Source organism: Rhinoderma darwinii, chromosome 4 (assembly GCF_050947455.1).
Source record: "Rhinoderma darwinii isolate aRhiDar2 chromosome 4, aRhiDar2.hap1, whole genome shotgun sequence".
Taxonomy (NCBI): Eukaryota; Metazoa; Chordata; class Amphibia; order Anura; family Rhinodermatidae; genus Rhinoderma; species Rhinoderma darwinii.
Genome location: NC_134690.1, coordinates 272,782,763 through 272,801,800, shown reverse-complemented (window position 1 = coordinate 272,801,800; position 19,038 = coordinate 272,782,763). Strand labels below are relative to the sequence as shown.

General features: G+C 37.7%; 1 protein-coding gene across 2 annotated transcripts in view; it reads left to right on the top strand.

Annotated features, from left to right (window-relative positions):
• EYA4 (EYA transcriptional coactivator and phosphatase 4) overlaps positions 1-19,038 on the top strand; it is a 121,566-nt gene that overhangs the window by 73,850 nt on the left and 28,678 nt on the right. For both annotated transcript variants that reach the window (XM_075864307.1, XM_075864308.1), the window contains 4 exons: positions 754-833; positions 2,154-2,334; positions 8,585-8,721; positions 16,239-16,322. In XM_075864307.1, the coding sequence (XP_075720422.1) occupies positions 754-833; positions 2,154-2,334; positions 8,585-8,721; positions 16,239-16,322 (482 nt within the window). The remainder of the gene's footprint in view (positions 1-753; positions 834-2,153; positions 2,335-8,584; positions 8,722-16,238; positions 16,323-19,038) is intronic.

The window sequence follows — 19,038 nt, the reverse complement described above, 5'->3', positions numbered from 1 at the left end:
TGGTCACATTGGATAAAACGTCATCCCAGAAGGCCAGCCTGGACGAAGAAGCACAGAATTCTGGGTAAGTACCGTATAATTTTTTTTTTTTCTGAGTTGCGATTTTTGCAGCGGAATCGTTTCTTTTCTGCCACAAAAATCACAACATTTGCTATTTGTTGCGGGTTTTAACCCCTGCAACAAAATGACAGCGATTATGCTAATACAATTGACTTGCTGCAGATTAAAAAAAACTTTTCGCAGGCCAATTTCTGAGCAGCTTTTCTGCTCATCATTTACGCAGCGTGTGCATGAGATTTGTTCAAATATCATCCACTTTACTGCTACTGTATTAGGCCAGATTCAGACGACCGCATTATACGTCCGTGTGATTGCCATTAAAACAACGATAGTCTCACAGTCTCACTGTATTTCAAGGGTTGTGTGAAGGGTCCATTGAAAAATAGAACATGCCCTATTTTATTCCATTTTCTCGGATCCTTTGATAGACTCAAGTCTATGGGGATACGTGAAGACAGGTCCCTCACGGGTGCAACTCAGATGTGAAAGACAGCCATTTTTAAGTCGAGTTTGCACTCATTCGTGTGAATCTGTCCTTATGCTGCGGATTTTCCGCAACAAAATCTGCAGTATTTACGGTACTTGTAAACTTACCCTTAAAGTTTCAGATGGATTTTTTTTCTTTTAATAAGAAATCATAGTTGTTTTACTGTATTAAACAATAAATACTAACATTAACTCTTTCCTTTACAGGTTCTAGTTTTACCCCATCATCTGGTATTTATGCAAACAACTCAGTAACCAATTCAACCAACTTTAGTAATCCTCAGCAGGTAAGGACGGCTATATTGATATGTGAATTCAACCATGAAAAAACATGAATACAGTAGAACATATATAGATTTCAGGTTCTGCCTATCAGACACCAGCTCCTTTTCCCAATAGAAACCCTCCAATGATATCATGTCTAATCCCATAATAACATCCCATCCTCCATTGCTCAGTAATTGTTACTGGGTTGACTGATCCATATATATGTGTTATATTTCCTATTATAATTCTTTCCAAAATGCCCTCGTAATAAATTAATTTCTATAGTCGACTTTTGGAATTTGTACCATAACTTCCGTGTCAGCCATTGTATGTAAGATCAAAATCTGCATGAAACAAAGCTAATAATATGTATCAGCATTATATGTTGCAATACCAAAGGCACACATGGAATGAAGATATGTTAACTTCCCTTTATAAATAAGCTTACATACCAATAGGCAAAATTTCGAATGAAATATCTTTGGAATGGATGTCATGGAAGACAAATAACTTGATATATTAGTCGGAGGTGAAAGTGACACATACTTTCTGCAAATAGCTATCTGCCATTCTATGGTAAAACACTTCAAATTTGAGGGTGACCCTCAGCTCGGTGCCCCCCGGTTTCCTATGTTTAACTGTAAACATAGTAGACCTATAGTAACCTTCTATTCATGTCGCTTTTATTTACCCTGTGAAGGTAGGGGTGTAGTTATAGGGTGTGCAGAGGTAGCAGTCCTACCTGTGTCCTTGTAACTGAGTAGGCCCAAAAGCCTCTCTGCCACATAAGAAGATGCCAGTCTTATAAATAGCACATGGCATAAGAGGCCAGTTCAGATTTTTCACTGGGACGCAGGAGCTTTAATTTAGTCCTCTGTGTGCAGGTGAAAATATTATATACTAATAGCTAAAACGATTTTGCAATTATTTCATAGGCGTGACATTTCCGATTTGAGTTGTTTGCTTTTAACTGACAGATCTCTAGTTGGTAATATTATACAAGATATACATCTGGGGGAAAAATATGTAAATCCATTGCAATGGATGAAAAGGCGAACAGTATGCCTTTTTATAATTCTTCCTAGCCACCTGTGGAAATGGTTTTAAGGAATGCGCTGTAATGATAGGCTACAGCACAGCATTCAATGTGACTGAGATATTAAGACCAAGTATTTTGTAAGCGATTTTCTTTGGTTATGTGTTAATTCAATGTTAAATCTACCTGAAGTAACAGGATACAGGCTTCAACCTAGTGTTAAGTTCTAATTAATCCTCGCTACTGCCAAATCTCAAATAATCATTTTACTACTTCACTTAATAAATTGTTCCTACTGTTCCAGGATTATCCCTCTTATACAGCTTTCGGCCAAAACCAATATGCACAGTATTACTCAGCATCAACATATTCAGCCTACATGACCCCAAATAACACGGTGGATGGCACCTCATCATCATCAACGTATCAGTTACAGGATTCACTTTCCGGCCTAACTAACCAACCAGGTACAGATCTTCATTCAGGTAAACCGTAGTTGGAATCACTTTTAAGAGTTTTATATGTTCAATATTTGTATATCAAGCTGTTGTCAAGACTCAAGACATAAATCCGGCATTTCAGGAAGATACGTTTTGTCCATTAATGATTAAATAAACTTTTTTTCTTTTTGCCTCAAGAGTCACATTCAGTTCGAATAGGTTGAGCTGAGGGAATGCTTATTTATTAATGAAAAAAAAACAGGCCTAGCAAATATATTATTAAACACTTTACTAAAATGGCATTAATAATTGGTGCCCAAGTGGAAGCTCGCAGGCTACAAAGTTTTTGCTGCTCTCTGGTAAAAGTTTTTGAATCCACCGAGCAGCAGAGCCATTGTTTAATTATCGCTAAACCAGCAGGCCAGTGGAAGGGCTAATATAAGCTGGTACCACCCAACATGTCTCCTAAGTCACTTGTGATTTGGACTGTGGAAGAGCAGGATGAACAAGAAGAGATGATCCAAGAGGAGAAGGAGCATGCAGGAAGTTTTTGTGAATTGCAAGTCTCTATAAGTTTGCTGTCATTGTTGAAGTGTCTCTTTGTATGATACCGTTAGAATTCTGTGGATGGAACTTATGAGGATCGTACGGTTGCCTCATCGCTGAGATAATCTTTAAATCTTTTTTTAAAGGGGCTTTCCCATCTCACAAAGTGATGGCATATCATCTTAGTTCTGCGTCCCCTTTAAAATTCTCCCTGCACAGCAGCGCTCCTGGCCACCAGCAGTGCAGGTTACTGCAGCACAGCCCAATTCATCTCCTAGGGATATGCCATCACTTTGTGAGATGGGAAAATTCCTTTCACAGCTAAATATACTTATTACCTGTCACAATCAATTACGGAGAATACCTCTATCTCTAGATATTTTTTCACATATTTCCATGACTTCATCATTGTTATTTTTAGTTGTCTGTAGACACGACCACCAGCAGTGCTTCTTGCGGTTGCCATGCATGCGCAGTTGAACCTCTTGTTATTCCCCGTCCTGCAGTGCTTGTAATCTAGCGACTAGATCGGCATCATATACAATTTATTGGGATGGCTCTGAACATTAGCCGGGAGTAGTCCTGCTCAAATGAACAGGTAACCTTCTATCTCTTGGAGCTCATAGGCTATGACTAATGTGAATGCCTGAAGCCCTCCCAATATATCCTATACCCCATAATAACCAATCTGTAGTGCATGCGGTGGAGGCTGACAGCTCGAACACAAATCCAGAAGAATGAAGCAGCACAATGAAAGCGAAAGGGAGCAAAAAGGGCTGATAGTGAAAAAAAGGGAATATTGCTCCTTTAATGATGAATTCACATTTTGAAACTTAACATTAATTGAAGCTAAACCATACAGAATTATATACTAAAATGTTTTGTTTTTTTAAAAAGAAATAAAAAAATATAAAAAAAAGTGGGCTTCTCCTTAAAAACCCTTGATATAACAAGAAAAATTAGCTATTTGAATAGATGTCTCTTTTAACATGCTCCTGCTTACAAAAGGTTAAGGCAAATCAGCATTAAGAGAACCAGACAGTTAAAAGTCCAGTTGTTCAAAAACCATGCAGTGCTGACTTATGCAATTCTAAAATAGATGCATACCTTACGTTCAACAGGACAGCTGCTCATTCTGAATTAGAGATTAGCTTAATGAAATAAAGTTGGTTCTGAAGGAAGAAATGGTGAAGTGAAGGGCACAACAGTTGAGGTTCACTTACAAAGTGGTTGGGCAAAACCCCAAGAACATTAGTGTTAGCTAGACTGGACATAGATATACAACTACATCACAAACTTATATTCAAACATCTCTTAAATAAAAAATATGAAATATACTGTATATGTTCTATACATTACTAAGGAGAATTACAACTTTACCCTACAGTATTTTTTCTTCTGTATGGTATGTTGAGCAATATTCCTAATGCGACACAGCGCAGGAATTATGCAGAAATAATAGTTGGACTTAGCGATCTGTTTATCTGAGCTACACCTTTGATGTCGTTCTGTATAGTAGCTATAAACCATCTTGTACAATGACTTTAGACTCGACCTATTAGTAGGAATGCTCTGTCACTACATTATTGTGCAAGTATATACTTCTGCACTGCCCCTTTATGATACTGCTTTCTTGTTATAGGGTACCGTTGAGCCCCCTCAGACACCAGGGCATAAATGCAGATTGCAACCCCTGAACCCCATTGTAGTTATGCCACTAGTAGACCAAATAAGTGTTCCAAACATAATTTTTATACCTGGTTGGCATCAAGGCAGCATAAAACATTTATACATTCTACAGTACAGATGTCAAATCATAATAAATTTACCCAATGTGCTTGCTGCCAATAACAGTAATGCCGCTCAATTTTTATTTTATTTTTTATTTAGGGTTCCCCAACAACCAGTCTTTTTCCATTCTCAGAGACCAATAATTTATGGTATTTGCTCATTAGTGGTCACAGAAAGTAAGAACAACTATAGTAGGTACTCTGTACGCAGCGTAAAATGGGGCTATAATGAAAGCTACTTGCAGGAGGACATTCTTAAAAATGTAGTACAGAAAGGAATAACCCCTCCGCCCACACACAAAAAAAAACAAAACAGCTAGTCCCACTACCCATGTATTCTCAACCCAGTGCTGGGGAGTGGTGAAAATCTTGAGCTCTCTCTCTCTATGATACAGGGGAAGAAATTTTGGAAGCATTTATCCAGCAGAATGTAGTAATGACTTTAATATTAACATTGCAGGATAATTAGTTGTACAGGATGGATTTGTGTCTTTTTTCAATTTTACTATGTTACTATTTTATTAAGTATATTGAAGAATGGGTACTACTGGTTTATGAGCTAATAAAACGTCATTTAGTAGGGTGTTGATTTTTTTTTATTTTTTTTTTACATTGAATGGGTGCATGCTTTAAATCCTAAGGAATTGTGTTAAAGTTCCATGACAAAAATGTTTTTTTGCTACATCTATCATTACAAAAAGAAGACTAAGAAAATCTAAATATAATACTTACGTTTTCCTACATTTTCCAGTATAACTTTTCCACTTGAGAAAGTATTTTACCCTCATTTTTCTGGAAAGGTTCTGCTAAAATCTGTGGTCTGCAATACTGTGTTAAGCACTATCACAACAGAAATGGTACAAAACAGCTGCCTCTCTGATATAGTGCCCTTTTGGCTTGTAACGATTTGCCTTTTTTCCGACAGTCCAAGAAGCAGATGTGGTAAAGTGTGATCAGTATATATTTGAAAACTATAAAAAAAAAAAAATGATGCCAGAAGTGGTCAAAGGGATTGTAAAAATCTTGGAGTCTTGATTATAGGAGAGGAAATGGATTTATGGACAGCTGGGGAATGCAAAAAAAAAAGGGATTCTGCCATTCAGAAAAACACAAAGGTTATTGTAAATTTCTCAAGTCAATCGCTATATGCTACCCAAACAAAACCCCCATTAAATACACATATGAATACTCTGCTCCGGGTTCCCTTCCATTTATATATTTGAGAAAGGATTTACTCATTTTTCCCACATGCCATTTAAAAATGTAAACTTGGATTTGCATGTAACAACGTCATGTTTGTTTTTAAATAGGATGCTGTACAGGTTTTTTTTATACAGAGTCACTGAGGCACATTTAAAGTGCGCTGCGCAATTGTAAAACCCTATTGCACTGCAGAACAGGACGAAACAGCATTTTACTATGGGAGAAAACATGTATAAACAATGCGATCTAGTAAATTATTCCTAGCATACAGTAAATGTACATTTTGTTGGGTGTAGTGTCTGGTATATTTTGATTAGCACATACAAACATATTGTTATGGGCTATATTCCAAGCAGCCATATGCAACTATGTCGGGCATTAACTGTGGCTAAAATGATGTAAGTACAACATGTTTTTATTATACCTGTTGTGTCTGTACTAAAGGTAATTGCCTACTTATGCTATGGCTCTGTGCTGTGAACGTAAGGATTATCCACTTTTAATGAATGACGGATATGAGAAAAGTTATACCTTTTCATATTGCATTTTTATCTTTCATTTGTTTCAGATAGTTGCAGATATACAGTAGGTTGTATACAACAACTAGTCATATAACTGGTGCTGCATTTGTATGTCAGCATAAACGAAAGGTCCTTTAACTGCAGGAAATATATGGCAGTACAAAACAATAAAGCACATAGATCGGCGCTCGCTTCACTCCATTTACATGGAGCAATCATTATACTGTATGGAGGTGAACAAGATCGTTTGTCCTCATATAGTTTGCATCATTGACGGTAATGATTATTCTTAAGGTCCTTTTAAACAGGCTGATGATCGGGCAAATGAGCGCTCGTGCGAGCGCTTGTTCACGGTTATTGGCCAATGTAGACATAGCAGCGATCTGCCGATGAACAAGCAAACACTCATTCGTCAGCTGATCGGATCTTTTATGCACCCTTTTACGGACTGCTGATTGGGAATGAGCGTTCTTTTCCCTCAATTATCAGCCGGTGTAAAAGGATAAAGATTCACTCAGTGGCGTAACTATAGGGGTCGCAGCGGTCGCAATTGTGACAGGGCACCGAAGCCAAGGGGGCCTGCGCCCCCCCCGCCACATCAATGAAAAGTTACTATAGTAACTGGGGCCTATGTAATAAACTACATGGGCCCCTGAACATTTAGCTACGCCCCTGGATTCACTCATGCCTTGTCATGTTCTAAGGTACAAAATGTGCAGTCCAGTTTCTTGGATTTGTTTGTTGTAATCTTGCAATTTGGCATGATTATATTTTACAAGACAGGTATAAAAGGAACAGTAGAGAAGACAAAGCAGATATCTAGAAGTAACCCTAAAAAAACATAAAAACATTGACACGTACTGTAAATAAGGACCAGGAAACACTTGTTTGGGTACACACTGAAAGTAGGGTTTGGGAGATTAAACCACAGAATACAGTAGGACCAATAAACCAATATAACATGTAAATGTAACCCACCAAGATACAGATTCTTCTATTCCAATAGGCAAGACCAGTTGGACCCTTTAGGTTGTACACTATGAACTTCAAATACCCATCTTGCATTCCTGACCAAACCTAAAACACTATCTGAAGTCCAAGGTCAAAAAGTTGTAAACTATTTAACCTTATAAAATAAGCCTCACAAATTAGGATAATAAAGAAAATTACACAATGCCAAGTACAATTTGGCTTCAGCGGAAAATCTCCGTAATGGGTCTCTACTGGGTCAACATTTTACATTGTTGAAACCGGTAACCCTGTATTGTGATCAGCTATTTAGTTACTACAATCTTCAAAATGTCCCCATTGCTGCTGTTAAGTTAGCTGTACGGACTTGGGCAGGAGTTTCACCACTCACTCCACTTGTGAATCCATATGTTAGAGAAATCCAAGGCATTCGATTTCAATAAATCTTTACATTTATGAATCCACTCAAGAAAATTGACAAGCAGACAATTCTGGCTGCAGAGGGCCTTTCTCGAGCCTATATTAGCAACATTGGTTACAACATTTTCTGCAGCTTATCATATGTATTGTTATTTCTGATTTTATTATTTTATACACATAAGCTTTATATTGCTGTTCAAAAATGTGTTAGTTTTATAGCAATTTATTGTTCGCACAATGAGTCCACTGACGTTTGGTATTTCTGATATGGTACAGTATTCTGGACTCATGAAATAACTAATTGAATATGCACAGTGGGGCAGATGTACTAATGCTGTCTAACAGTTAGACCAAGCAGTGAAAAGATGCACCAACTTTATCACAGTGGCACATCTTGCTGGACCTGTAACACACTGTTCTCTTCCTTACACCATTTTGATTTGACTTATTTTTGCGACAAATTTTTATTCCAGAATATTTGTGCATTTTGTAGCCATTTTTGAAAGGTGTTTAGAAAGGAACAAACATCTGTTCTTTTTGGCGCATTCTGAACAAAAATACATCTAAAATAAAATGCGACATTGTGTGCCGAAAATGTGCAACATTTTGGCGCAAAATATGACAGAAATCTGGCACGATCTCAATAGTAAATCTGCCCCATTGTGTCCATACTACCTCAAAACTTGCTCATTGGTTTACAAATAATAAAAACAGAAATTTGTTTGAGACATTTATTATTACCGGCCCATTGACACAGTCTCTATATGTATATATGTTGGTTTATCACATTTAGCAGGCAATACCATAACAAAAAAAAAATCCTAAAATGTTCTTTTTTTTTTCCAGGGGATTTTGACACAGTACAGAGTCCCTCAACACCAATCAAAGATCTTGATGACAGGACGTGTAGAAGTGCTGGGTCAAAGTCTCGGGGAAGAGGCAGAAAAAATAATCCGTCACCTCCACCTGACAGCGATTTGGAAGTAAGAATTTACTAATGAATACACTGAAATTTGTCGCTCGTGAAGTTGCTGTTTGAGAAGAGGTGTATGAACATGGCTGTCAAACAACTATCCCTGGTCAGGTCTTTAAGCATGTAGTCAGGGTATTTGCTGTCTGGCTCAAGAATAAGGAATAGTTTATTTTTCAGTTGTAGATATTTATTTTTATTGACTGTTTTTGCCAACATTTAGAAAATTCCAAGTTTACTTTCAGCTATGAGATTTAAATCTGGCTTCTATCCCAGGTACTATTGAATATGGATTTACACATGCATTTGAGTAGATTGGTATTAGGGGTTTTGAGCAGTTCTAAAATGGCCAAATAACTGCCCTGCGTTTTGTTTTTTATTATTATTGCATTTAGGATTTCATTTCAAAGTGAGTTGTTGATTTAGAGCATGTGGAAGTGTAGAGAAGACAAAGCTTCTTATAAACTATTCAATCCAATCTGTTTATAGAGCGCCATTTCTATATCATTTTACCTTGAGTTATTGAACGATTGAAAGCGCAGATAGAAGCTACTTACAGTATATCTGTCTAAGGTGTCATACATTGCTTACATATAAGTGGCTGTATTTACATACCGTTTTATTCTTAATTTCATGGACTAAGACACTTTGTTTCAGACATGTGGTTTTGCTGTATTTTTACCATGATTTTTAAGGGCTTTTTTTATTGTAAAAATTACAGCAAATTATTGGACTGTCGTTTTTACAAAAAGCGCATAAATAATCACGCCAAAAAAACACAGAAAAATCACATATGTAAAACTAAAAAGCTTAGTTATCCTCAAATTGAGAGTTCATGAGTCAAAGAGTCCAACATAACTTGTGATAGGACTAACAAAATTCAAAGAAGCCTTGAATGGATTGCCACCAAGTATTATGAGATCCAGTATGACATGTTCAAGATATCCTTCCATTTAGAGTTTTGGATGTGTTTCAGGTAATTAAAAAAAAAAGATAAATTAATTTAATAGCAAGCCTATCCAATTGTTATGCCCTTGCTTCATAGTGCACATTTATGGTTATAGATGGAAAATAAACACTTGCTGGAATAAAAGCCCTAAGTCATAAAATGCTAGGTGTTTTTATCGTTTTATAGTTATATGTAAATTATAATGTTTATTTGCTGAATTGGAATGGTCTAAGGGAAGGTGCAGAGAAGATGTCCTGATTTGATAGCTGTTAAATTGCTTAGGAAGAAAAAGAACTCTCAGCTACCATAGTAATTTTTTTTTAGCGTAAAATAGTGTATATATATATATATATATATATATATATATAGAGAGAGAGAGAGAGAGAGAGAGAGAGGCCTGAGAATGATCTGTAAACCACACCTATGACCTTGTAAATCACAGCTGGAACTTATGACAGAACCTTGTCTTATAAAACTGGAGGACATGCACATCAGGTCAATTCTGGAATAGAGTTTGTGTATCTTTTATAACAGTGTGTAATATAAGGGTACTGAAAATCCTCAGACATCCCTCAATCGGAGGTTTTTACATAGTACCAATGCCTGTCCCATTGAAATTATCAATACAAAGGCGCTATTGTGAACAGACATTGGTTAATGTTTTCTGATACCTAGGTATAAATTGTTCTTTATGTCTACAATGTGTGGTCCAAACTGACTTGGTGGCCATGAAAGGATCATTTAGTAACTTGAATATCTGTTCAAGCGTAGCTGTGCACAAATAAAACAAAGAGGGAACCGATTGGTGAACAGGAGCTCAGTCCCATATCCCATACAGCTGCATGTTCTTACTGTTAATACACATGGAAGGAAAAAGTTGCCAAGGCATAATGTGACTTAGTAAACAGAACAAGCATTGAGGGAACAGTTCCACTCATTAGCCAACTGGCAGAAAACTTGCCAATATTGTTCCAAATTCACTTCACACTTTACATGACATTAAACATAAAAAGCATAATAAAAAGTACTAAAAAAAAATATCTCATTCTTATACTTAAGGCAAATGTAGCAAATGTACTGGCAAACGAATAATATTTTATTTGTGTATCCTGTATCTTAGCCACATTCAAGATACATGCATTTCAAAGTGGGAACCTGCTCATCTCAACTTTCTTTTTTTTTACATAGATTATAAATTAGATTTATAAAGAGATTTGACTCTTAAAGGGAAAATTCTGACCAGTTGACATGATTTACTCAGCCAACAAATGTCACACATCCCAGCATTTAAAGTGGTCGAAGAGTAACACTTGAGGTGGTTATGTGCTAAAGCAAACACTATTTTTAACGCTTGCTGCCCTAAAATAGTATTGGAACTTAATGTGGTCTATGTACTAAAGCAGCTGCATTCTTAGACAGTTAATACGCTTCGGTAGAACAGTTCTTAGCAACGATCAGTGCCTTTCCAATACATACTGTCATATTTAAATGGCAATAATTTTGGGCATAAACATACAAAGTCAAATTTAAAATCACAAACGCAAGAAAAATATTATCTTATATTCAGTTGTCTAATGTGATGTATATTTTTGTTTAATGTTACATACCTTAACATACAATGGTAAGTCCAGTGACATTGTCTTATGCCAGATATCAGCATATTATCTCTGGCTGGGCAAAGACCAATAAAACATTAATAACATTCATGAACAAAAATAAGATTTGTCTGCAAGAAATATTCTATAGTGGGCTGAGAAGTCAGGATCTCATTCAGAGTTTTTAGATTAATGTCCTCTGCCACAAAAAGGGGCGGTCATCTGGGACATCAAAACTGTGGAGGCTTTCCAATCAAGTCATAGGAAATGTGATTTTTTTGAGAAGTCAGCTGAAGCAATTAATGACCGACCACAATATCGATTGAAAAGTGTAAGGGAAGGTTAGAAAAGTCACCAAATGGCATGAAAAACACATAAACCAACCTGGTAAGCAACATTTTTGTGTCAAGCAAGTAGCCATACAAAATAAGCCTTTCATTTTATCAATGTGATATGAAATGAAACAGATGAAAAGAAGACCAAAACGGTAGAGGCTGAAATTGACAGAACCCAGCAAGCTGCTAATAATTGGAAAATTGATGAAAAACAGGTAATACCATTGAGCCTAGTTTAAGCACCAAATTTTATAACTGAACCATGTTCTGGAGCAAATCAAGACTTCTTAAAGTTGTGAGTTACATGGGTTGTCTCATAAATACAAGCCCAGTCCATATGGTCTATTAGGCATATGGTAGTCATGGAACCAGCCCATACATGTATTAAAATAATTTTAATGGCCAACATTTAATACTAGATGTCCTGGTAGGAACTATGACTGGACAATTCTTTCCTGGTGATTACAACTGATCGCCGGGGGTTCCGAAAACTGGACCTGAGTTGAATCACTGATTTCCAGAGCTGCCGCCTTTAAAGAATGGCTTGTCTTTAACTCCTTAACGCCGAAGGACGGATATATCCGTCCTCAGCAGCTGCTAGTTCACGCAGGAGGACGGATATATCCGTCCTGTGATGGCGCGGGTACTGACACTGTACCCACGCGATAAGCGGCAGGAGCCCGGCTGTTATACACAGCCTGGCTCCTGCTGCAACTGCCGGAATCGAAGCGCGCTCCGATTCCGGCAGTTTAACCCATTAAATGCCGCTGTCAATAGTGACAGGGGCATCTAATGTGTTTGACAGAGGGAGGGAGCTCTCTCTGTCACCCCATCGGTGCACCCGCAAACAAATCGCGGGTCGCCGTCTGGTTTCCATGACAGCCGGGGGTCTAACAAAGACCCCCAGGTCTGTCTTCAGCAACTGCCTGTTAGGCGATGCCAGAGGCATGACTTAATAGGTTGCCTGTCAGTTTTACACTGACAGGCAATAATGCTTCGGTATACTAAGTATACCAAAGCATTATATATGCGATCAACAGATCGCATAGTGAAGTGTTCTGATGGGACTTAAAAAAAAAAATGTCAATCAGTTAAATAAAGTTTGTGAAGAAAAAAAAATAATAATTACAGTCAAAGTTATATAAAACTACTTTTTTGGCCCAAAAAGTGGTTTTATTTAGTAAAACTGTCAAAAAAAATAACACATACACATATATGGTATCCCCGCGATCGTAACAACTTGACCAATAAAATGAACACATTAATTAAACCGCCGGATGAATGGCGTCCAAAAAAAACGCAAAAAACAACGGCAAAATTCTCTCTTTTCTCCCATTCCCCCCATAAAAAATAAAATAAAAGTTAATCTATAAGTCCTATGTACCCCAAAATAGTACTAATGAAAACTACACATTGTCCCGCAAAAATCAAGCCCACATACGGCCACATCGACGGAAAAATAAAAACGTTACGGCTCTTGGAATGCGGCGATGCAAAAACAAGCAATTTTTTTCTAAAAGGATTTTTATTGTGCAAACGTAGGAAAAACATATAAAACCTCTACATATTTGGTATCCCCGTAATCGTGCCGACCCATAGAATAAAGTTAACATGTTATTTCTGCTGCATAGTACACGGCGTAAATTTATAACGTGAAAATTAATGCTGGAATAGCTGCTTATTTTCAATTCTCTCCTAAAATAAAGTTAATAAAAGTTAATCAATATGTTATAAGCATCTAAAAATGGTACAATTACAAAATACAACTCGTCCCGCAAAAAACAAGCCCTTATACGGCTATGTCGACGGAATAAAAAAAAAGTTACGACTCTTGGAATGTGACCGTGAAAAAACAAAAAATAATCCTTGGTCATTAACGTGCAAAATGCCCCGGTCATTAAGGGGTTAAGCTGAAACAAAAGAAATAAAACAACAACAATCCCAAAAAAAATAGGATGAAAATTGAGAAACCAAGATGAACTGTAGTTGGAGCTCAATGATGACCGTAAATGATTAACAGAAATTGGGAAGCAAAAAAGAAGGCAAGGGCTTTCAATTGGATAACATAAAACAACAGAGGAAGGGGTAAGACGAATGATGAATTTCAGAGAAGTACTAGAAAAGACCAATATAGGTATTGGATCCAAAGATCCATGAGTACAAAATGAAACTCCAGTTTACATCATAAATGAAGAAGTAAAAATAAAAGAAATACATAGACTTTTAAAGAAAAACTATTAATAACCAAGACACTTTCACCAAGACAAAGCCTATGGTAGTGCTTCCTGTGCAATGATATGGACCTCTTCGTAATGTTACAACAATGTTGCACATGTATGTATAAAAAGCACAAGAATTTGTATGCTATTGCCATCTGTCACTTGACATATTATTATTATTATTATTATTATTATTATTATTATTATTATTATGATAAGTTTTCATATTTAGTGTACTAACTACCAATAAAAAAATCATGTTAAGAGAAATTGTAGTACAAATAAACTTTTATAACCAGACATTAAATGTCAGAATAAATCTGTTTAGATGGTGCACACTTTGGGTAAATTATTTATTATAGAAAAAGGGCCAAGTATTTGTTTGGAGAATTGGTTACCATCAACAGAAAGTGATGTTGCTCAGGCATGAGACATTTGTCTACTATGTGCCAATGGCAGTACTCATTCTGAAACACAATCTGGATATGGATCTTTTCAATATAATCTAATGTATACACCAGTCTACATTTATAATATTAAACAGATGAAAACTAACAAAGAGTGGGAACACAAGTCACGAGTATAGGCTTGCACCTTCTTTATAGGCACAACTCTATTTACCTCCTCCAGCTGCCCCCTGCTCCTGTACAGGTCTATAGCATAAACCTTATTGAGACATGAAGGATCAGCATCCTAGCATATCATAACAGGACAAAAAATCCTCAAGAGGTACTGCAGCAGCTAAGTGACCTATTGCAAACTATAAGGTAAAAAATTAGAAAATAAAAGTACATGCTGCCATGCTGCCGTTGAAGCTTCTTTCCAGAACACCAAATAGAAAACTTATAAAAAATGTATGGTTTCACAAAGGTTTATGAAATTAAAAAGTAAATATAAACTGGTGCAATATGTATACCAGAAAAAGAAAAGGTTTAAAAATTGCATATTAATTCCAATAAAAAGACCATAGGAGAGATAGTGTGTTTGTATGGCCGTATATAGCAGTTATTTACATAAACATGGTGGCCGACATTTTAGTGCCAAAAAGTTACCAGCTACAATTACAACGTTATTCTACTGTATATTTCTAGTGGTAGTCCAAGCATTATGCCATCACTAAATGTACTATAGCGTCATTATTACGTTCAGTATTTATATATAAAACTGTTTGATAAGTGAGGTAGAAAAGTGATGGAAAAAATGTGTGTAAAATGTAATAAGGCTCCATGCACACGAACATAAAAACGCCCGTAATTACGAGCTGTAATTACGGCCCATAATTACGGGCCCATAGACTTCTATTGGCCATGGGTATCTTCCCGTATGCTTACGGGAAGGTGCCCGTGCCGTTGAAAAATATAGAACATGTCCTATTTCAGGCCGTAATAACGGCACGGGCAGGCCCATAGAAGTCTATGGGGCTCCCGTAATTACGGGTGGCTACGTGTGTAATTACGGGAGCGTTGCTAGGCGACGTCAAGGGATAGTCACTGTCCAGGGTGCTGAAAGAGTTAACTGATCAGCAGTAACTCTCAGCACCCGGGACAGTGACTACCGCTGGAGTTAATAGTATTAAAAGTTAACTTACCCACAACTCTTCTTCTTCCTCCAGTCCGGCCTCCCGGGATGACGTTTCATCCCATGTGACCGCTGCAGCCAATCACAGGCCAATCACTGGCTGCAGCGGTTACATGGACTGCCGCGTCATCCAGCGAGGTCGGACTGGATATCAAGAGAGGGACGCATCACAAAGACAACGGCCGGGTAAGTATGAATTTCTTTTACTTTTACTGCGGAAAGGGCTGTCCCTTCTCTCTATCCTGCACTGATAGAGAGAAGGGCTGCAGATTAGTGCTGTGTCATTTTGCAGCCAAAAACGTGCCCGTAAATACGGGTGGAATACGGGTGACACCGGACCCATATTTACACCAGTATTTACGGGAGGACAAAAATAAGTTTGTGTGCATGAGGCCTAAAGGATGGTAAAAATAGGGGGTGTAGAAGTACCACTGGCACCCGGGCCCAAATTCCCCTCTGCACATAAGAAAACACCAGTATTATATATGGCATATGGTAGGTGGGCACCCTGTTACTGTTACTGATTTGGCATTGGGGCCTGGGAGCTTAAATTTACACTGCAGAATCCATAGATAGTTTATTTTACAGTAACAGAGTAAATACAATAAATTGTATGATATAATATTTTCCATGGCGGTTTCTCCTTTACTAACAGTTTCACATTTCTTTATATGGATCACTCCATCATATGTCTATGACATCAATACTTGCCAAATATAAGAATGTCTTTTTTACAGATATTAGCACTTATGTAGTTATATAATATTCAATACCATATGTACTACAAATTATAGCATCTAATACCTATGGAAAGCTACAGTATTTTACCTGTTTACTGTTATGTTTATTTCTAGAGGGTGTTCGTTTGGGACCTGGATGAAACAATAATCATTTTTCATTCGCTACTTACTGGAACATTTGCACAAAAATATGGAAAGGTAAGAGAACTTCTCCTAATAAAATATTTTTAAATCTGTTGCCAAATATCATGTTATAAAATGTTAGTGAATGGGATCAAATTTTGTATGACATTTTATTATTTTTCAAAGTTTTAGTTAATTTTTTTTATAAGAGTGTTAGGCCACGTTCACACGTGGCAGAATTGCTGTTGAATTACGCTGCGGACAGTCCGCAGTAGAATTCTGCAGTAGCCGTTTTTTTACATTTGTTTCTATACATTTTTAGGAAACTTAGTTCAGACGTTGCAGAAACTAACTGTGCGGAATTTAGGCTGCGGTGCAGAATTTTATCTCCGCAGCATGCTCATTATGTTGCGGAGAAGCAGCGGAATTTCACTGCGGATTTCAGCCTTTGCACTGCACAAACTGAAATTTGGGCAAGTCCGTTGTGCCACAACGCCTGAATTACCTGTCAAATATGAAAATGTTGGTGCAGATTCGTTGCGTAATTGCCCCAAATCTGCACCAACATTTGCAGTGGAAAAACTCTACCACGTGGCCTTAATGTGAATAAGGTAATGTGAAATGTGAATGCCGTTTGGCAGAGAGATCTTTATTAGTTGAAATATATTAATTTTATGGGTAATGATACATTAGTACTTGGGTGCCCTTATAATGTGCATAAACAATTAGTACTTAAAATACTTTTGCTTTTTTATTTGGCTTTTCTTTAACAGAAACAAAGCCACTTTTGAGCAGGGACTGTGTCTGGTATTACAGCATTCACTTAAATAGTTCTGTGGAATACGTCAGCGGCACGCTATATAAGCAACAAAAAGATGAGGCTGAACTGCAATACCAGACACAGCCCATTGACAAGATTGGTGCAGTTTCTGTAAAAAAACAAACAAAAAAAAACCGCTCATAAAACCTATTTATGTACCTGTCATCGACAGTATATGTAATATACATGTTATTGTTTTACATATATTCGTTGTTTTACATATATTCATTAAAAAAAAACTGGATAGATTTCATGTCCCCACTTGAATTTGGGAAGTGTAGTCTTTAACCCTCGCACCATGACATACAGTGTCATCAACGTGTGTCAAGGGGTTAAAGTATGGAGCAGGCTCATGGGCTGTGCCCGCTCCATACGCTGTGGGTGTCAGCAGTGAATTACACGGAGGGCAGCCACCTCCAATAGCCCGTCGGGCTCCCCTGGGACACGATTGCAGTATGGTATTGTTAATATTGCAGTGTATTGTACCAATAATCTGATGATCACTGGTTCAAGTACCCTAGTGGAGCTGTTAAAAATAGTTAAATAAAGTTTTTAATGTGTACAAAAAAATGAACATACAACAAACCCCCCTTCTCCGATTTTACGTCTAATGTAATGAATGTATAAAACAAAAATTGGTATCGCCACGTCTGTAAAGTCTGAACTAATACAATATAATATTATTTAACCCGTACCGTGAACGCTGTAAAAGGAAAAGAAAAAAAATGCCAGAATCACTGTTTTAGCGTCACCTCAGCTTTAAATAAAAAGTTATTAAAAAGTCATCTGTACCAAAACATGGTACGAATACTACAGATACTAAAACTACAGTTCACCCGGCAAAAAAATTAGCCCTCACACGGCTAAATCAACAGAAAAATTTAAAGGTTATGGCTCCCAAAATATGATGACACAAAAAAATTATTTTGTTTTAACAAATAACTAGAGATGAGCGAACCGGGACAACCGAACCCGGTTTCGGTCCGAACATCAGGAAAAGTTCGGTTCGCAGCGAATCTGAACTTCACCGGGTTCGGCCGAACCCGTTTTGACCGAACCCGGTCAAAAATATTATACAAATCGGCAGCCACTTGTCTCTATCAATCACTGATAGAGAAAAGAGGCTGCTGATTAAAAATAAAATAAAAAGCATTTCATACGTACCCGGTCGTTGTCTTGGTGACGAGTCCCTCTTCTTCCTCCAGTCAGACCTTCTTTTCTGACGCGGCAGGCTGTGATTGGCTGTAGAGGCCTCTGCAGCCTGTGATTGACTGCAGAGGCCTCTGCAGCCTGTGATTCGCTGCAGCGGTCACATGGGCTGTAACGTCATCCAGGAATGTCGGGCCGGATGTCAAGAGGGACGCGTCACCAAGGTAACGGCCAGGAGACCGGACTGGAGGAAGCAGAAAGTTCTCGGTAAGTATGAACGTCTTTTTTTTTTACAGGTTACTCTATATTCTGATCGAAATTCACTGTCCAGGGTGCTGAAACAGTTACTGCCGATCAGTTAACTCTTTCAGCACCCTGGACAGTGACTATTTACTGACGTCGCCTAGCAACGCTGCCGTAATGACGGGTGCACGCACGTAGTCACCCGTCATTACGGGGCCTCATGCACACGACTGTAAAAACACCCGTTATTATGGGTCATAATTACGACCCGAAATAGCGGGCCCATAGACTTCTGTTAGCCACGGGTACCTTCCCGTTTTCTCACGGGAAGGTGCCCGTGCCGTTAAAAAGATAGAACATGTTCTATTTTTTTATTTTACGGGCCGTGCTCCTATACTTTATAATGGGAGCACGGCTCGGAAAAACGACCGGCTGCCCGTGGCCGGCCGTGCTCATCTCCTGAAATACTCTGTGCTGCCTTAAACTCTGTGGACAGGTCAGGATCCTGTTTCTTTTAAATGCTGCTGGGGAACCCGCTCGATCCACTATATAAGGCTGCGCTACAGTGCAGCATTTAAA